The sequence below is a fragment of the Panthera pardus genome, unplaced genomic scaffold (assembly GCF_024362965.1).
Source record: "Panthera pardus isolate Hobbes unplaced genomic scaffold, ASM2436296v1 HiC_scaffold_1, whole genome shotgun sequence".
Lineage (NCBI taxonomy): Eukaryota > Metazoa > Chordata > Mammalia > Carnivora > Felidae > Panthera > Panthera pardus.
The window spans coordinates 66845570-66865809 of NW_026526654.1; the positions used below are offsets into that span (position 1 = coordinate 66845570).

The 20240-nt window shown below is 39.6% G+C and overlaps 1 protein-coding gene across 4 annotated transcripts in view; it reads left to right on the top strand.

Annotated features, from left to right (window-relative positions):
- LRCH1 (leucine rich repeats and calponin homology domain containing 1) overlaps positions 1-20240 on the top strand; it is a 201007-nt gene that overhangs the window by 148491 nt on the left and 32276 nt on the right. For 2 of the 4 annotated variants that reach the window (XM_053899447.1, XM_053899452.1), the window contains exons 8-16: positions 1457-1562; positions 3356-3483; positions 4770-4837; positions 7201-7287; positions 11700-11789; positions 11885-11921; positions 15678-15731; positions 16459-16531; positions 19412-19516. In XM_053899447.1, coding sequence (XP_053755422.1) covers positions 1457-1562; positions 3356-3483; positions 4770-4837; positions 7201-7287; positions 11700-11789; positions 11885-11921; positions 15678-15731; positions 16459-16531; positions 19412-19516 — 748 coding nt within the window. The remainder of the gene's footprint in view (positions 1-1456; positions 1563-3355; positions 3484-4769; positions 4838-7200; positions 7288-11699; positions 11790-11884; positions 11922-15677; positions 15732-16458; positions 16532-19411; positions 19517-20240) is intronic. The other 2 variants (XM_053899455.1, XM_053899456.1) reach the window with 1 other exon arrangement.

Here is a 20240-nt window from a genome sequence, read left to right on the forward strand (position 1 = left end):
TTTGTCTCTAAGAAGTTTAAAACGTGTTTTTCTCAAGATAAACATGCAAAAAAACTGGCGGCTGAATGAATATCTGTTTACTGGATGAAATGCACACTTGTTTTGCACCGGTTTCTAAATGATTTGTGCACGCGTCCAAATGGAAACAAACACTATCCTGAAAGTCACGGCTTCAAAAATTGAGGAACAGCCCACAACTCCCTGAAATGTGTTCTGTGGAGGTTCATGATCCCTGTGATTTGGAAAGCTTTTTACTAAATAGGAACACTAAAATGGAGACATACGAAAGTCACCGAGGCTCTGTATTTCATTTGTGACGGAGTCCTAGATTATCTGAATAAACTTCATCAGCTACTGTGAGAAACTAGCTCCCCAGAGACAACTTACTTTGAGTACTGAATTGAAGCCTTACTCTGAAAATTGCACGGAACACATTTCCTTTTAAGTACTACAGCCATTCAACACTTTCATATATTTGACGCAGCCTAAATTCCTATATTCTTCAACCTAAAACAGGGAAATAAACCGAAGCTTAATGTTGTACATAAGATGCACTGTAAATAAATGAGGTATTGTCACAGATATTGTCTGCTTTTTTAAAAAAATGTTTTAATGTTTATTTATTTTTGAGAGAGAGAGAGAGAGAGAGAGAGAGAGCATGAGTGGGGGGAGGGGAAGAAAGAGACAGAGACACGGAATCCGAAGCAGGCTCCAGGCTCCGAGCTGTCAGCACAGAGCCCAACATGGGGCTCGAACCCATGAACCTGGAGATTATGACCTGAGCTGAAGCCAGATGCTTAACACACTAAGCCACCCAGGTGCCCCCAGATATTGCCTGCTTTTTGTGACGAGCTGCATGAAACCTTACTGTAGTTTGGGAAATTGGTGTTGTCGTCAGATCTCAGAGTATCATTGCTATTACAACGATTGGTTGTGGCCTTTGGGCCACTGTGATATGGACCATATTTATAACATCACACTATATATATGTACAATTATTCCTTTGTTCTGTCAGGTATTACATAGTCCTTCTTAGTGCCCTGACCATTGCTCTTAGGTTGGAAAATGCCATCAGGTACCTGACAAAATTGTAGCTCAAAACATGTACAGAGAGACACTTGAGTGTTAATTCAGTGAGTTTTGACAAAGCGAACACACCCATATTACCAGCTGCTAGTTCAAGAAACAGAGCTTTACCAGTACCCCAGAAAGCCCACTCATGCGCCCACCCTCCAAGCCAAGAGTAGCCATTATCCGGACTTCAAACACCATGGATTAGTTTTGCTGGTTTTTGAACTTACGTAAGTGGAACTGTGCTTTGTATCTGGCATCTTTTACTCAATATTATGTGTTTGAGAATCACAGTTTTGGGTTTTTTTTTAATCATATAGCATTCTCTTAATCTACATTGAGAACACTTGTCCCTGGAATAAAGCAGTGCACTATTTCTTTTTAGCCTTCTGATGAAGACACGGTTAGCCTCAACGTGCCAATGTCAAATATCATGGAAGAAGAACAGATCATCAAGGAGGACTCGTGCCATCGCCTTAGCCCAGTTAAAGGTCTGACAATGAGTGATGGGGAGAAAGTGCTTGTTTTTAAGTTTCAAATGCTATGTTTGCAATCTATCCCGATAGGGCCATGGTGATAGCTAACGCTTATTGAGCATGTCCTGAGCACCAGGCTCTTTGCTCATCTGTGAAAGTGATCCCATTTAAAGTCCAAAACTCCGAAATTTTAATCATCTCCGTCTTACAGGTGAGGAAACCAAGCCCGGACAGTTTAAGTAACATGCCAGTGATCACACAGCTAGCCAGTAGTAGAGTTGTTCTCGTTTTGAAGATTTATATAACAGTCTTTAAATCCACTCTTGGAAAGAAACTATTGCTATGTAGAGCTATTAGGCAACAACAGCCGTGGTAGCACATGAAATCCCCAAATCTCACTGGCTTAACACAATCCAAATCAAGTCTACACGAGAGTTAGTGATTGGCAGGCAGCTCCCCTCCAAAGACCCACGCTGCTTTCATTCTGAGATTCCACCATCTTTAACACAAGACTTCCAAGGTCCTATTTTAGGGCAGAAGAGGGCCGAACGTGGAGGTTTGCTCACAAGAGGTTTTTAATGGGCTGGGCCTAGGAGTGCCCATCTCTTACAAGCTAGGCTCGGACATATGGCCACTTCTAACCACATGTGAAGGGAGGAAATACAGTTGAGATGTGTGCCTAGGAATCCACTTGACTTTGGACACGATAGTTGACCTTAATTCTCTCACCTAAGTGAGATGGTTAGATTAGGAAATATCTAATTACCTAATTACGCATGGTCTTCTGTAGCTCTAAAGTTCTGTGGTTCTCTAATAATCATCAAATGATCACTAAGCACTTTATGTCCTGCCTACCTTGAAAATCCTAGCAACGTATTTCAAAAGTTGGTGGAAGCCCTCAGTCGATTACATTAGGGCAGGGTTTTGATTTTTTTTTTTTTTTTTTTTTTTTACTACTCCTATTTGTTCAGTGACTGTTAAAGAAAATCCTAAAATTTAGTGTTTGCTGATTTTTAGCACATGATTTCATGATAAGTGAATAATACAGAACTAGATTAATATGCAGATCATCTCCCTAACAGTTTGAATATGCCCTCATTAGTGATAGGGGAGCTGTGTGAACCAACTAGTGTTTGCTTTCACTTCATACCTTCAGGTTTTTTTAGTTTAGCACATAAGTTTAGCATTTAGGTTTATCTGAGGTTATGATTGGAACCATACAGTCTCCAAGATATATCACTGTATACTTTATGCAAGAATATAACTGCCTTTTTAGTAGATAATCTTTATAACATTATACAGTATAGGAGGTAGTGTTTTAGGCAAAGTTATAATAAAAGAATTCTGTAATTTGTTACCAGTGAGTTTTTTCCTCTTTGTTGTAGAAGTGGGTATTCTGCTAGGGGGGAGTCCTTAAAGGTAGCCCTCCTTGATTCTTTTTAGTTTCCAGATCAGGGAGAAGAGATATGTTTGCTGTTCCATTTGCCTCTTTATAGTTTCTTTCCTCTGTTTCTTGAGAAAGTTATAGGAGATCTCATTGCTTTCATAAGGGACTAAGCCACGAAGAGGAGTTGACTTTCCAGTTCATTTTGGGGGGCTTTCCATTTCTTTTACTTCTCTCCCTCCTTTTCCTCCTTTATTCATCTTTTCCTGACACCCTCAGGGAAGAGAGAAGTGGGGTCACTCAAATACCTCTATAAGAGGTAAGAGAGGAGACTGAAATAGTTAGCCGGTTTTGAGGTTCATCTGTGCTTTGCTTGTCTCTTCATGAGACCGTCTGTTTGTCTTTCTCTGTATTTTCCTGATAGGGGACTTTCATCAGGAATTTCAACCAGAGCCTTCCCTTCTGGGGGACAATGACAACTCAGGAGAAGAAAGAGACCAATTTACTGAAGAAAGAGATGTTCTCCGTTCAGAATTTATAACGTATATTAAGGCAAGTTGAGGATCAAATAATTTTTTTTTAATCTTCTTTTGTTTGGCACCTTAACATTTAAGTTCAAGGTTACCAGTCTGTCACCTTAAATGCCAACGTACTGCCAGTGTCCTCAGATTTTTATAACATGGAACATCTTCTCAAAGTTTGGGGTGTGTATTTTCTGACATTAGGAGCTGGTCCCTGTCAGACATAACCTCTCCGTTTGTCTGTAAATGTGTCTGATTTTCTTTTATATTCAGTAATTGCTTGGCTTTCCACCACTCAGTGCATCAGGATAAGTTTGCAAATGTAATAGAATTGCCATTACCATCTAGTAAAAGTTAACATGGAAAGAGATTCACATTCTTTTCAATGCATTCTAGGTGAATACTTTTCTTAGAAGTATGTCCATTGTAAAAAGAGGAAAGTGGAAATTTTTAAAATCTGGAAATGAATGTCTTCTCTTTCTGGAAAGGTTACTCTGAGGCATTTTCTGTTAATTGTTTTATACTTTTTTCCCAAGAACACACACACACACACACACACACACACACACACACACACACACACCCCTCGTCTCACAAACAGTACAATGCGTATGCTCATGTGACTGACAAACCCAACTAATAATGGAGGAATCTGTCAACAGCAAGAGGTGCTAAGAGGGTGGAAAGAAATAGAATTAAGCTTTACATTTCTGACTCTAAGTTAACCGGTATTGTGGTCCTGGGTCAGATCTCTTTAATTTTTAATTGTGGTAAAATATCTATAACATAAAACTTACCATTTTAGCCATTTTTAAGTGTAGAGTTCAGTGGAATGTTCTCATTGTTTTGCAGCCATCACCACCATCCATCCCCAGAACCTTTTTTATCTGGTAAAACTGAGACTTCAAACCCATTAAACTGTAATTTCCCATTCCCTGCCCCCCCCCCCCCCCCCATCTCCCTTGGGAGCCACCATTCTGCTTTCTGTCTCTATGGGTGACGACTCTAGCGACCTCATATAAGTGGAATCATACAGTATTTGGCTTCTTGTTACTGACTTATTTCACTGAGCATAATGTCTTGAAGGTTCACCGTGTTGTAGCACGTGTCGGAACTGCCTTTTGAAGGCTCGATGACGTTCCATTGTATGTATAGACCATATTTTGTTTATCCGTTTATGTGTAGATGGACACTTGGATTGTTTCCACCTTTTGGCTGTTGTGGCTAATGGTCCTGTGAACATGGACGAAGGCAGGGTTTGACTGTTGACTGTTGATAGCCAGTGGCTCTCAGAATTCCCGTATGTTTTGTCCACAGGATAGGGCTGAGGACTGTGAAGAACTGTTACGGATAGAAGAGGACACGCACTGGCAACCTGAGGGAATGTGAGTATCCAGGGCCTGGTTATGAGCTACCTGTAAAGTTCATGGTTCAAGCAGAAGGCAGCCCTGTCGTGATAGAATTTTGGTCTGCTTTACTTTGGGTAAGCCTGTATTCTCACCCGGTGATATTGATAAGTTTTTCTTATCATTGATAAGTTTTTCCTATCATTCCTATCAATAGGTTTTTCTCTGTCAGATGCTTATTGTCATGGTATTGGGGTGTTACGGTGCAAGGTCACACCTCTTCCTTGGCCTTGAGTTTCATCTGATTGGAGGCTGTGGATAGAATGTGATTCAGGAGATTAGATGAAGTTTCTACACTGGAGATTCTAGCTTACTGCCATTTGTCTGAAGAAACCAACAACTGGACCCAGAGCAATACGTAGTCCCGGTCACTCTTTACCTAGCCTTCAGGTTCAAGAGCTGAGAAAACCGTATACCTCTCATGTCTTGGTCCTGTGTCTAAAATTGTAATAGCTAACATTTATTAAACACTCCATGCTCGGCAGTGTTCTAAGTATTTCATAGGTAGTAGCTGATTTCATCTTCACACCAATTCTGTACGGTAAGTTCTATTATTATCCCCCATTTCACATATGACAAAACTGAGGCACAGAGAGATCGATGATCTTGCCCCAGGGTTACAAAGGGCTGGCATTGAACCCAAGGAATCGCACATCACATGGATAGCCCTTTAACTCTATTGCACATAAAGATTTACTTGGCCAGCTTTACAGGGGAGGGCCTGAGTCATCTATTATATGATGAACCATTTCCAGGGGAATTGAATATGGACCATGTGGCATGCAGTAGATTTTTGGTTCCCAGGATTTCATTTTCCATGATCTGGCATGTGGGCCTGGACCTCCCTTCATATCTTGTAGGAGACTCCCCCTTAGTGAGTCTTTATTATATTAAAAGGTGTTTCCACTTAGGGGAGCCTAGGTGGCTCAGTTGGTTAAGCATCCGATTTCAGCTCAGGTCATGATCTCACGGTTCGTGGGTTTGAGCCCCGTGTCGGGTTCTGTGCTGACAGCTCAGAGCCGGGATCCTGCTTCAGGTTCTGTGTCTCCCTCTCTCTCTGCCCCTCCCCTGCTCATGCTCTGTCTCTCTCTGTCTCAAAAATAAATAAACACTAAAAGAAAATTAAAAAAAAAGTTTTTCCACCCAGAGAAACACATTGACCTATATTCTGTAGTGGAGAGCAGGAACCATGATCAAATATCTCTTGACCTTTAAAAACATTGCTAGGTACCTTTCACATCACTGTCCTGTATTATCTATTCATTGAATATATTTCTGTAATATCAAGGAGGACTAGCTTGATTATAGAATCAAAGAATTATAGGGAAGAGATTTTATAGGGAGGGTGTTCTTTTAAACCACAGTGGACTCTGGAACAATGCAGGAATTGGGGGCACCAACCCTAGCACAGTCAAAATCTGTATATTACTTTCAACTCCCCCACCCCCCCCCATCCCCGCCAAATTTTACTACTAAAAACCTACTGTTGACCAGAAGACTCACCAATAACATAAACAGTTGATTTGCCTATATTTTGTATGTTATATGTATTATATGATGTATTCTTAAAAACATACCTAACTTTGTCTGAACTTTCTCAGTATTCCTAGGCTATGCATTTCATCTGTGAATTTTTTCAAATTGCTGCAAATCTCTAAAAAATTTTCCAATATATTTTTGGAAAAAAAAACAACCCGTGTATAAACGGACCCATGCAGTTCAAACCTGCGTTGTTCAAGGGTCAACTCGGTATAAGGCTTTGGAAGCCCCATTCTAAATCTTCTATCTAATCATTCTCAACCCTGCCTGTGGAGCCCCAGTCTCTGGCTTGGCCTTTTTGTTCAAGTGCCACAGATGATTTTGCTGCCTAAAGAGCCTGCGCTGAGTGAGAACCACTATCCCACAGCAAAATCCCATATTGTATGAAAGCAATAAAACCAAGCAAGCCACACTGGTAGCACTGGAGTTGGAAGAGGCAAAAGTATTGCAGGCCTGCTGCGTCAGGGCATCCCCCCAGGGCTCAGGAAAGCACAGCGAGGGAACCACCCAGAGAGCACATCGCCTTGATTTTATAGAGGAGCAGATACAGGCCCGTGGGCATTGAGACTTTGTGTGAGCTGCTATTTAATAGCAGAGCCAGGCTTCCCCCACCCAGTAGCTCCATTTCCACCACACTCTGGCCGTCTCCTCTGCGGGCTACTGACACACGTTCATTATGAGGTGGAGTTTGTGGAAATCACTTTTACATGTTAGATGCATTTTTATAAGTGTGCTCTTAAGAATCTAGATAATATCCATGTTCTAGTAATCATTGTCACTCTTATGCTTGGTTCATGCTACAGAATAAGTTCATCCAAAGACCAGGATGTGGATATGGCGATGATTGAACAGCTGAGGGAAGCGGTAGATTTGCTGCAAGATCCCAACAGGTACGTGTGTCTTTCCTTGGCCCAGGTTTCGTGTGAGTATATCGTCTCGCCTTTAAAAACATCTGTACACAGTTTGGGCTCAGTCTAACCCCCAAAAAGAAAAGCTTTTGCAAGATCCATAAGCGTCAGAGTCACACTTCTGGAGTGATGGAGATCATCCCCCCCTTTTGCTACCCCTTAATGAAATGTATTCACCCTTCATGAACTTCATATGGGAGGTTTTGGCATAATTCTTAGAAAATAGCAACACGATGAAAATGCACATTTGATGTTGCCTCAAGTTCAACTCCTGACTTCTAGAAATACCAAGGAGATTTTCCAAAAATGAAAGAATTGTTTTATCAAGTGCTATCGTATTTATTTTGAGATGCCAAACTTATGTTACCTAAATAATATATTTCTAAAGATTGGGGTTATGAGATAAGTTTTTAATTGAATTGGCCATTGTCATCAGAGGCACAGAATGCAGTGGATACATTTTTTGGTTTCTTAGCAAAGGATCATGGAATTCCCGTGAACAAAATATTTTTCAGTAAGACAATATAGCCAGTATCAGGTACTAACTACTTTATCACTAGGAAAATAGATCCAAAGCTTATTCCTGGTAAACTGTTTATGGGTCTTGTGGACTTAAATATGAAAATGATACGGTCTCGTAATATGGTGAACACAGAAATTATACCACATTTTGGCAATTCATGAAAAGGGTGGTTAGCAAGTCCCAGAGTGCCAGTAATGGCTCACCACCAATGTTGCTTGGCCCTAAAAGAATAGTGATGGGTCAGTGTGTTTGGCTGAAAGTCTTTAGCGATTGATTTGAAAAGCATTTCAGTTCTGTAGACATTAATTGAGTGCTTAGAGATCATGGGAAGATCTACTGCGTGCACCTCTGGGGATATAAAGATGAACAAGACACAGCCCTTGCCTTCTAAGAACTTAAGCTATGGTAGAGATGGCTTTGAGTAGCTATTTGTAAGTGTAATTGATTTAGGTGCTTAAAGTGATAGGCTCCAGTGAATTCCTGGCCGCAGATGGAAATGGGGAGATGGCGGGGCTGGCCTCCCTGAAGGCTGGGGTAGTTCATCTGGGCCTTTAATTACATTTCAAGGAAATTACATTTCAAGGAAAAAGCAAACCCTGGATTGAATTAAAAGCTTAGGCAAAGGCACAGAGGTCAGAAGGAGTGGAGCAGGCATGGACTCTACCTGGGAGGCTGGGGTCTGGCTGTTTCCACCTTTTAAAAATCTGGGTAGTACTTCTGATGCACAGCCAGGGCTGAGAAGCTGTGGAGGGACAGTCGGAGGGGTGCTGAGGATGTCTTCAAATGCTGTGTTGAGGAGCCCAGACTTTATTTTATATATAGAGGGAGGTGGTGGTGCTTTAAAAGTATGATTATTCATGTTCCTAATTCTCCCTACTGGGTGGCTCAGAGCCTGGCTTATTCGTGAATGCCTAATCAAAGCATGTTCTTTAAAGAGCTGCGTTTCACATTCTAAACCAGGGAAGTCACTGAGAGGGTGGGAAACAGGGACAAGAGGACACGTGTGTGTGTTGTATGTGTTTGTGGGAAATTATAAGGAATGGGGAAGCAGCTCATCTGCGGGTAAAGAACAGATTTTGGATCACCCAGCCACAGGTTCTGAACCCAGCTCCAATACCACTAATGTGGGTTAAGATATAACTATTCTGCATGCCAGTTTCCTCCTCTGTGAGATGGGATCCACGTACTTACTTTTTAGGATTGTGAAGATCTGAAATAATTTATAAACTGCTAGTAGGAAGGCAAATTAGCAAAACCATTCTAGAAGACATCCTAGTAGTATATGGCCGTTGTCTAAAATATATGTAAACTTTTTGAAATAAATTCTAAAAATGTATCCTAAGGGATGAAGAGATATGAACAAAGATTATGAGGGGAAGATATTTTTATAGCAAACATTTGGGGAAAATGAAATAATGTAATATTTTAGAGATACTTAAATATAATTTGGTCCTTTATAAAATGGAATAGAACATGGCTGATACAATGTGTTTTTTAAAATTTTCCAATATATTTTAGAATGCTCATTTTAGGGACACCTGGGTGGCTCGGTCGATTAAGCGGCCGACTTCGGCTCAGGTCATGATCTCGCGGTCCATGAGTTCGAGCCCCGCGTCAGGCTCTGTGCTGACAGCTCAGAGCCTGGAGCCTGTTTCAGATCCTGTGTCTCCCTCTCTCTGACCCTCCCCCGTTCATGCTCTGTCTCTCTCTGTCTCAAAAATAAATAAACGTTAAAAAAAAAAAAAAGAATGCTCATTTTATAATCACTTTAAAAGTATATAAAATGCAAAGGTTTGATCCCAATTATATAGACTGAATTAGGTCTTATTTGTGTCAGAAACAGAAAAAAAAATTAAAACTGGAAGGAAATATATTACTGTGGATGTTTTTCTGTAGGTATTTCTAAATTAGTATTTTTTTTTATACTTTTATGAATTGTAGACCCTTAGCAGCAGACACTGTTGTAGTTCTTTGGCAGGTTATTTGCGGTGGGTGGTGAGAACAGTGTGAAGGAACAGCGCAGACTGGTTAGATATGAGCACCAGGTTTCTGGTTATCTGAGATGGGGTACTAGGAGGGCCCCAGGGTTGAGGAGGAGGATGTTGTGGTCCGCGTAGGACATGCCGAATAAAATCCAAGGTGGCAATGTCCATTCTGCTGCTAGGAGTTTCGTTCTGGGGCTTCGAGACTTAGATTTGAAAGTCATTTCATAAGGTGCTGCAGTAACAGAGCTGTATAATGAGGATGAGATTCCCAAGGCCAAGCGTATAGATGGGAAGGGAACATGAGTCCAGAATCGAGACTTAAGTGTGACATTACAGAGAAAGGACCCCCCTTGGGCTCAAACTTAATATATTATTTCAATACTTATACCTTTTGCATTTTGTATCACGCCCCCAATAAACGTTTCTTACAAATTTGAGATTGATTAATATGTGAACCACAAAGTGAAAAAGAACAGCCTCGTTTGGGGGAAATAAAAGTGGCTGGGGAATGTGGGCCCGGAGCCCAGTAGTGAAGATCTCGGTGACCTGGAGGAGGGTTCCCAGCTCTGGGCCTTAGTTTCGTCATCCTTCATGAGAAGTGCGATGAACTGAGGACCTCAAGATTCCTCTCTAGCTTGGAAACATTTGAGGCAGTGAGTTGCCAAGAATGTAGAGCGAGTGGAGTGGTGGGTGTGTGCTCGAATTGTGAATTGCGGAAGAAAACAGCCCTGAGTAACTTTCCAAGAGCTAATTGATTTGCATCTTTATGGAATGCTATTTTAAAATTGTATCATATTGTAAAACTTTATATGGCTTTCATTTGCTGCCTAAAATAACTCACTACTTTGGCTGCTTTAGATCTTTGTTGTTCATCCTGAATAATTATCATGATAGGACAGTTCTAACTTATAATAATGTTTCTGTGAGCTAGTATAATAGCGATAAAGAAAGGGTCACTGTTTCTATTAAGAGAGGGCTCTTCAAGAGGTCACTTATTTCTAGCTGCTTGGGACTGAATATTAATAATAAAAATACACGTAAATATTGGGTTTTTCCTTTATCTCATATTTCATAGGTCCAAACTTTTTGTTGTTTGAGTTAAACCACTGATTATAGGATTAAATGTTAGAGCTTTACCTTTCATACAAACTTAACATCAAAAAAACCTAGTTGAATATTGGTATCATACTTTGTCTTTATCTTGGTTTCTTTTTTAAGGATTTCTGATTATAGATTTGACAGCATTTTCAATAGGGCATATATAATATGACTCATCCCTACCTTTTACAGTAGCCTTGTAACTTACATATGACTTACAGAAATTCCTGGTTTTATAGATCTTAAACAGAATTCAACTCTTAAAATTGCAGAAATTCAGAAACTATCTGTAAGGCAATTTCAGAAATAAAATTGCATATCAAATTGCTTATGAATTCTAATTTTTTAAAATGAGAGTACTAGTATATTTCAGAGATATCTTCCTATTAAAACAAAATGCCCTTCATACATGTAACATAATATAGTACTCTTAGCAATTTTATTTACCTCTATAAATTAATCAAGTTCTAGAATAGAATTTTGTGCTACCTATGAATATTATGACTTTGGCAGAAATCGCTATTATATTGCAAATAAGTTGTATTTCAGTACCAATAGCAGATAGAAAATGATGTTCAAATTATATACAATTTTGCACATGGTGGGAAAATGCCATGTAGCTTGAAATTTCTACCATAAACCTTTGATTACTTAATCTAATGATAAACAACTTTTTAATATACTAAAATTATAAACTAAATATGACCCAAAGCATTGGATTTATTAAAATCATAGAACCTACGAAAAGTTTAACTAACATGCTAACATCTTTTTTTCCTACTCTTTAGATTAAGCACAGATGTTTCAGAGAGAAATGTTGTAAACTTTTATCCTGTGGAATCAGCAGAAGCCTTAGACTTACAAGATTCTGCACTAAAGTATGTTGACCTTTTTGTAACTAAATGTGTTTTCTCTTTCTACATTGAAGTATGTATGCTTTAAATTCCGCTTTATATCCTTTTTTTTCCTACAGTGGTCAAATACAGCTGGAGACCTCTCCCGTTTGTGAGGTAAGGCTGCTCTTGGACTAACCAGAGCTCCGTGCAGTCCTCTACCATGGAATGGTGGCTGCCATATTCTACAAAGATTTATCATTGGGATAGAACAGTCATTGAGCCAATATTTGATTTTATGAATGGTCTGTTTTTCTAATTTTGTATACTTCTGCCTTATTTAGTTTTCCTGTGTATTATACTTCCATCTTCCATTAAAGATGAGGGTCGGCTATTTCCAATAAAATCTCGAAATTTCTTGGGTCAGATGGTCTTGCTGAGCCAGGCAGTAGCAACTGAGATCCCTAAGGAACCCCGAGACATCAGAAAGCGTAGGCCCATTCATTGCAATTTTAGAGCCAAGAAAGAAGCCTCGGAAGTGGCCAGGAGAAAATAAACTACAAAAGACTTGAAAGGCAAGGACAAATGATTTGAGAAGTCCCTAGGAGGATTAGAAGACCTTAGCAGAGAGACCTGGGGGAGTTATTTAGGGGCAGAGTAAGGGCAGAGTTACGCTGGGTGAAATGTGGTTGGCTGCTGAAAGCAGTTTTGACTAGATGAGCCTAAACGGTCCCAGAGAAGCAGTATATAAGTAGGTTTGAGCTGGTGACTTGGGAGTGAAACCTGGGTGGCACTCTAATTCATCTCTCCTTAATGAGTGGGTTTAGGATGGCTAATTCCGTATACACACCAGTTTATGTCCCCTGAAGTGTCTGAGCATGGGGAGTGTAGTGAAGCAGTTTCACACTCTTTACTAGCAAAGTCTGTGTTGAGGAAGAGGAGAGAGAACCACTTTGATTTCATTGTTGAGAGCCGTGCCTTAGAATTATGTTGAGTTGTAATCCTACCTCAAAGACTTGCTAACTGGGCAACTGTGGGCTATCTCTCCAAACTTCACCTTCATTTTCCCTAAATTGGGACCGGTCTCACAAGCCGGGGCACCTAGGTGGCAGCTATTACTCTGACTCTGCCACTCTATTATTGTTATCGGTGTGGTCCTTAGAATTACTGCACCGTGTCTTTCCCGGTAGAGGCATCATTGGATTACCCAGTTCTGGAACATCAGGAAGCATCTTATGTGAAGGCTGCCCCAGCACCATTCCCACGGGCTCTCTCCTTTGAGACACAATACTTGTGATCCTGTGCAGGCCCACTTTTCTATTATTGAGTGATTGATGATAGTTGATCCGCTTTTCTTCAAAAGCTTCCTCTTTGGAAATAATTTGAAACTTATAAAAATGTGGGGGAAAATTGTAAGATTCTATTAAAAGTTACCAAAATGGCATCCTTTTACCTGGAGTTACCTATTATCAACGTTTTACCTCATTGGCTGTATTGTTTCTTGTCTTTGTTTCTCCACACACAGTTCTTTTTCTGAAACGTGAGAGTTTCATACACCATAGTCCTTTTTTCCTAAACATTTCAGTGTACGTTTTCTGAGAATAGAGATTTTATTTTACCTAACTACGTTTGGTTATCACATTCATAAATTTACATTGATAAAATGTTTTCATCTAATCTATCATTCATGTTCCAAACTTTTCAGTTGATCTAATGATGTTCTTCATTTTTTCCCTTCTAGTGTAGGGCCCAGTCTAGTGGCAGGTTGTATTTAGTCATGAGGTATCTACAGTTTCCTTTATTTTGGAACATTTCTGTAACTTTTCCTTGGTTTTTATGGCCTTGAAATTTTGAAGACTATAGCTCTCTTCTCAATGGTATATGCCCCTTATTTTGTGGGACAGAAGTTCCTCCTATTTCCCACGTTTAGCTTGAGATTCTATGTATTTCATTGGGATACTGCACGGGTGATTTGTGTCCTTCTCAGGATATCCCCTATGTCTGTGTGGCCCTCAGAGATGATGTTAATTTGATTACCCAATTGTTGCTTAACAATCATGTAATTACTATCCTGTTTTTCTGCTACAACCAGTAAGCATTCAGTGAACAGTTACTTTAGGACCCTGGGTGCGTGATTTCAGGAATACCAGTGAGACACAAATTCTCTAGAACAAAGATATCTCTACTCCACCTCTGGTTTATAGTGTTTTGTGTTCATATATATATATATATATATATATATATTTTTTTTTTTTTTTTTTTTTTTTTTTTTTCCTTTTTGGTTGAATGAGGACTCCTATTTGGCATAGGAAGTTCTTACTCATTGTCTCCCTTCTCTAGGGCAGTCATCTGTCCACAACAGGCACGTGTCAATGATTTTAAAAAGGAGGGATAGGATAGCTGGCTCTAGAAGTCCCAGGGAGGAGGAAGAGGAAGTAACGGATTAGCAATGCCAGTGCCAGTGATGATACAGAACTTAAATGTGATCCTCATCAATGATGTGGTTGTTTTTACATTCTCTCCTCCATCTCATTCAGGAGGAAAGTAATATCTGTAGCGTAATCTTGACTCAGTTAGCCAGTGTTTGTTGAGTACTTGTGCTGGATTTCGTCTTGTTTTTGGTGTCAAGGACTGGGGTATTAAGGATATGAACTTGTCCTTCCTTTTAAGGTGTTTTAAACATTATGAAGGGAAGAAGACTTAGATTTTGAAAAACTTGAGAGTAGGATATGACATGGTCTGTAATCCTGAGTGTTTTAGGTGCTCTGGGAGACCGGGCAAGAGATAGGAAGTTAAGGAGAGGGAAGTAAACCTGGGTTTGGGGGGTAGTTTGGACTTGGGTCGGCCCCAGGAGGCTGTGCTGAGCAAGGAAGCAGGCAGCCGTGGCAGAATCAGGACCAGGCGTGAACTGAGGAATGAATGAGTGGGTGGTGCCCAGTTCGACAGGTGAGGCCGCAGTTATGAAGTGGTTTATACATCACATTGTCTGACTTTACATATACTTTAGATGACTGTCCGTATCAAGTTTAGGTAGCATTGGCCTCCATTCAGGAAGAATTGCAAACGATAGTCTCATTCATAGATAGTAACAAATTGGGGAAGGTATTGGGGGCACAACAGGAAAAAAATCAGAGGAAGGAATTGCTTATAGAGGGATCAGCCCTGCAGATACTTATTAGTAGTTCTAACAAAGCTGCTTAACTGGATAGGGAAATTAATGACATTTTATTCTAAATATATGTTTTTCCTTTGGATTTGTCAAAGTTCAGAATATTTTTTAAATAGTACTCCTCAGTAGGAACAGACATCTTAAATTTATACTGATTTGGCGTAGTGTAAATGAAGATGCTTATATTAGTTATCCCCAAATTTTTATTAGGATAATCTGTGGGGTTCTTGATCACCATATGCAGAAGGCAGATCTGAGTAACATAAGCTAGAGTTTCCTCTTTGGTTGCCAAAGCAAACTGACATTGAATGGACAATGTAAGATCGTGGCAGGTAATTTGGAGTCCAGGCATGTGCGTTTATTATAAAGCTCCCAGTGGGGTTCTGTGTATTTGGGAAGTGCTGCCTTGGACCATTTCTAAAAACTTCTCATTCAAAGGGGGGGGGGGGGGTGGGAGCCCACAAGTGGCTTAGTAACCTAGCAAGGCAGGTACTTTGGGCTGAACTCTTTGCTCTGGGAAATTCCTTTTCTTAGTTTGTGTGATACTTTAGATGTATTTTGTGTGTGTGTGCGAATGTGATAGCTGCATGTTTTTAGCAAATATAAGTATGACCTACTTAGCTACTTAACACACTGAATAATTAATTCCATGTATATTCCTTGTGTGCCTGTGTACCAGGGATATGATGGAAGTCAGAAGGATGCAGTTCTTGCCTCAATAATTTTATGGTCTAATAAATATACCATGCATTTTTTTCCTTAAGGTGCAAAATGACCTAACATTACAGAGTAATGGGAGCGAGTATTCTCCAAATGAGGTGAGTTTCCTGAAGATTCACGTAAGCTAAGGTATTTTGTGCAGCCTGGATTGGAATATCTTTGACAGAAATACATAATGTGAGACTGTCATGATTCACGACCCAATTGTATTGCAGATTCTCTGGGGGAGTCTCTTTCATTAGCTATCCTAGTCTTAGCTGGCCCTATCCATAATTAAAGATTAATTTCATAAGATATATTTTGAAAAGCAAATATGGCAACATCTTTATAGAAGACAAAGTGATGGCTCAAACAGGCAATATTTAGAATGTCCTGGTATCCATAAATGATTCAGTGTGTGCCTTCCCTGTAGATGAGACATCTGTTCAGTGTTACCTGTTTTCTTATTTCGCTGTGTTAGGACATCATTCCTCAGATGTCCCCTCTGTGAGGTGGATGTGAGTGTGTTCCTGTGTATGTATACACATGCACGCATCTATTCTGCAGCAGAAAGGGATTGCCAGTTTCACGTGATTGTAGGATATTTTTTTATTGAGCAGATAACAATTAGCTCTCCCTCCCCAAACAACATTCTGTTGATGATGCCGCTTAAGGCATTTGCAGTGCGAAGATGCATCCAATATCAAATTTTTTGGTCCGGGCTTCATCACAAAGCAGCAAATCCAAAAGGTAGCGGTCTTACTATCATCCTTGAACGCAGAGAAGCATGTATAGTTCTGCTCTCGGGTGTTGTTTTTAAACCGTCTTTTCTTTCTGACCCTGCAGATTAGAGCCAACTCCCCTGCCATCTCTCCTACCACCAACAGCACGGGGCCGTTTGGCCTGAAGCCTCGATCAGGTAAATGAAAACCTCAGCATCTTTGCACTCGTAAATACTCAGTGGCTTCTCCTGAGTCTTTTATTAAATGTCGATGTTCTAGCGTGAGCAGCTGTGAAGGAACTCGGGCGAACGCGAGTCCGGGGCAGGGGGGCGGGGGCAGACTTTGGAGCCTTGTTTTCAGTGAGTCACCTGTTAAGTCCATGCTCTCAGTAGCAGATACCTTCCCTCCTTTTCAGTCAGAGCGAAGAGAAAGGATGATGGGGCGTGTGAGTGGGGCAAACTTTCCAATGAGTTTTTTATCCAGGGAAGTGAAAATAGCCAGCCCTTTGCCCCAGCGGTTCCTGGTACCCTGCTGAGCTAAATTTAGAGCAGCCTCTGGGAGAGTGACTCCTCTAAGACCTCGCTTGTTTGCTTTCTAGCCCGGGTAGGGTTATGCATTTTCTCCTGTAACGGTGATCATTTCGAGGCTCACATGAGTGGTCAGGAGTCATTTCTTTAAAAGAGCCTTTCTGCTTGTATTACCTACTTTCTTTTAATTTAGTGTTAGTATGTTCACAGGTGTAAATTCTAGCAACGTGCAGAATTTAAAACTAATTTAAAACTAATTTAAAACTATCGATTTTAAAAAGAAGGGAGACGCATAGGAAAAATTGGTTCTTTTGATTTCTTCGCTCAAGTTCTGGCACTGTCTACCTGGTTGTAGGTCCTTTTTTGTTTTAACATGTTTAGTTCTTGGTTTACACTCCCCACTCTAATGCTTTTAAGGAAGTGTTAAGAAAGGACTCAGACACATGTAAGCAAAAAGCTAGTAAAGAATGTAGATGTTCTTTGTTTTTTCAAGAAAGCATTTTGGCAACAGTAGAAGTTATACATGTGTATATTTTGTAAAAGGGTACCATAAAAATATAATTTCTTTATGAAGGATTTTTTTTTTTTTTTTTGTATTTAGAGCAAGTTGACTGATGGGTAACATGTAGCCAGGTGTTAATAGTTTCCTAGCATTTTAGATGGGCTCTAAGGAAAAGCTATTTGAGAAACTGCCTGGACATGGGAAGGATTGTTTTATGGAAAGCCAAATTGTGTGTGAAATAAGGTTCAAATGACTGGCTTCCTCATGTATGGAATGAGCAGAGCATATGCAGCCGGATCTGGGCTGGGCCTCCGTTTCCCCAGGGTCTCAGGTGTGTGCTCGGATCAGGTGGGCACATCTCATCCGTGCCTTCAGTGCTGGCCTGCCGGAAGAGGACCTCAGATTGGGCTACAGACTTGCTCCTAATCCTTACAGGCAGTTTTACATAATTTCAAAATAGCTCATAATGGAGCAAACAAAAGTTGAGTGGATCTCCAAAGAACAATATTCTTTTGAGTGTGCATCTTTACAATTTGGTTGTAAAATTGTCCCAGTGATTCCTTTTTCTTCCTTGTGTGGAGTCCAAACTCAGCTTATCAACATTGTGCTTGTACTCTTCAACCATTTCAGAGTCTTTGTACTGGTGAAATAGAAATGGGGTATTTATTTTGAATAGCAGAAAACAGAGATAATTTCCTCTCTAGGCTTCCAAACTTTCTAAAATGCTGACTAACCTCTGTGGAAATTGTTCTAGCTGTTGAAAGCTTTGTGGAGTTTGGTTGCTATAAATAATGCTGATTTATCTTCAGGAACATCAAGTGGCATGTAGGAACTTTATAAAACTAGCATTATGTATTGGGGAATTTTAAATTTTGTTTAGTGATTTAAAAATATTACAGTATATATTTTTTCCATTTTCTAGAAAATAATATATATAGTGATCTTACTTAAAGATCATATGATTTAAAAAGATAGAAATTATTTTTGACCAAGTAGCTTTGAAACTTTAAAAAGCCAATTAATTTTTATTTTAAAGTTAAGTATATGGATTTATGTGGTTTCTGTGTTATAAGTAAAAACAGACTGCTCAAATCAGCAAGTTTGGATAAGAACTTAGATTCTTAAATAGGCTGCTAGTTTTCTTCAAAAGAAAATTTTTTCCTCAATTGTGTTTTCCTTCAAGGAAAGACAACTACATATACTCAAAGATTCGTTCCTAGAAGCGTGTCCATTTATTGTATTGGCCCTGCCTTAACATTGAAAAAAAAAAATGGTACAGATATTTCCTCAACGTGTAAAATTACTAGATGGATATTTAGTACAAAAAAGATGTCATTTCATAAATGACAAACTCAGAAGTGCTTGAAATTGAGACTCTACTAGCGTCAAAATTGTTTTCCTCCCGATCAGTATCAAAGACAATGTTGAGAAGTGTCACGTGTGTCAAGGGTTGAGTAAAGATTTGGCCAGCTACAGCCATCAGTAAAGCGTGCCAATAGACTTTAAAGAGAAATTTTACATTGCCATGGGGGAAAAATTGACAAATGGGAAACCCAGATTCTATAATAGTCTCATTTCTAAATAATGGATATATTTACATATATCATTAAGCTGTGTCTGTGTAACCAAATTTTTTGTGCGATGGTATTTGCTACAATTGTTAGTTACTTAGAAGGTTTTTGAAAAAGGTATCTGGTAGGTCTTCTGCTTTTTATCTGCATTATCTATGGGTGCTCTTCCTTTCTGCTGACGTGATTCATTAGTACTCTGAGTCTGTGGGCTTGCAGAACTGTTAAGATTAACAATATTAACTGCATGCAAAGTATATGATTGATAAGTACTAACACTCGGTTTTTATCATTCTTTTTATTTCATGCGCCATCTTTCATTCTTCTCCTGTATTGTACATTTGAATTTAAATCCCATGATATGAAATTCGCTTCATTTCCATACAAACCTTATGCCATTTGTGAAATGCTGCTGTCCCTTTGGTTTTTCCTGGTCCTTGTCCAACTGTACGCGGACCGGCTCTCTCGCTCTCCTGCAAGACCCAGCCCTCACTCTTCCTCCTATCTCCTTCAACAAACTTACACAGGCACAAACATGGGACAGCTCTAGCTACAGTGTTCCATCTGAAGGAGACAGTGACAATGGTAGGTGGCCTTGTACCTGTTCTTCAACGTGCTCATTAATAAGCCAATGAATATACTAAACGTTCGTTTCTGTACAGCTGAAGATAGAGTATATTCACCTGCATGCCTGATATAAGAAATAATGAGTAAAGCTGGAAAGTGAAGTCCAGAGCAGTGCATGTGGATTGCTGTCTAGCAGTTTGTTCAACTACGTTTAATGACCTTGAATATTCTGAATTTTGGGAGGACTTTACAATAATTTCTTTCTCTACCTTTTCTGCTTGGGTTTTTTGGTGTGTTTGCTTGTTTACCAAAATTTGGGAGTGTCTCTGCTTCCTCCTGCATCTCAACAAAGTGTGTTTAGAGTTTGATCTTTTATTATCTATACTCACCATGTGAGATTTTTAAGGTAATTCATACCATGGCTGATCCCGGAGTGGTGCACTGAAAAGAATCTTAACATTGAGAAATTTCTAAAAATGAAGAGAAAGCACTTGCCTTCTCCCTTTTTAAAAAAATTTTTTTTTTTGGTATTTGCACATTTTGACTTTGGACACCTTCTACCTTTGTGAGGGTAAGCTCACACCTATATAATCATCAGTTGGCCTGAAAATCAAATGTGCCAGTAAAAAATTGAAGACAGCTAGTTGGGAGTATTATGAATGTCTTTTAATTTAATGCCATTACATATCTTAAATAGCCTAAAAGATGAAAACAAAATGTAGTTATTTTGATCTACATGTCA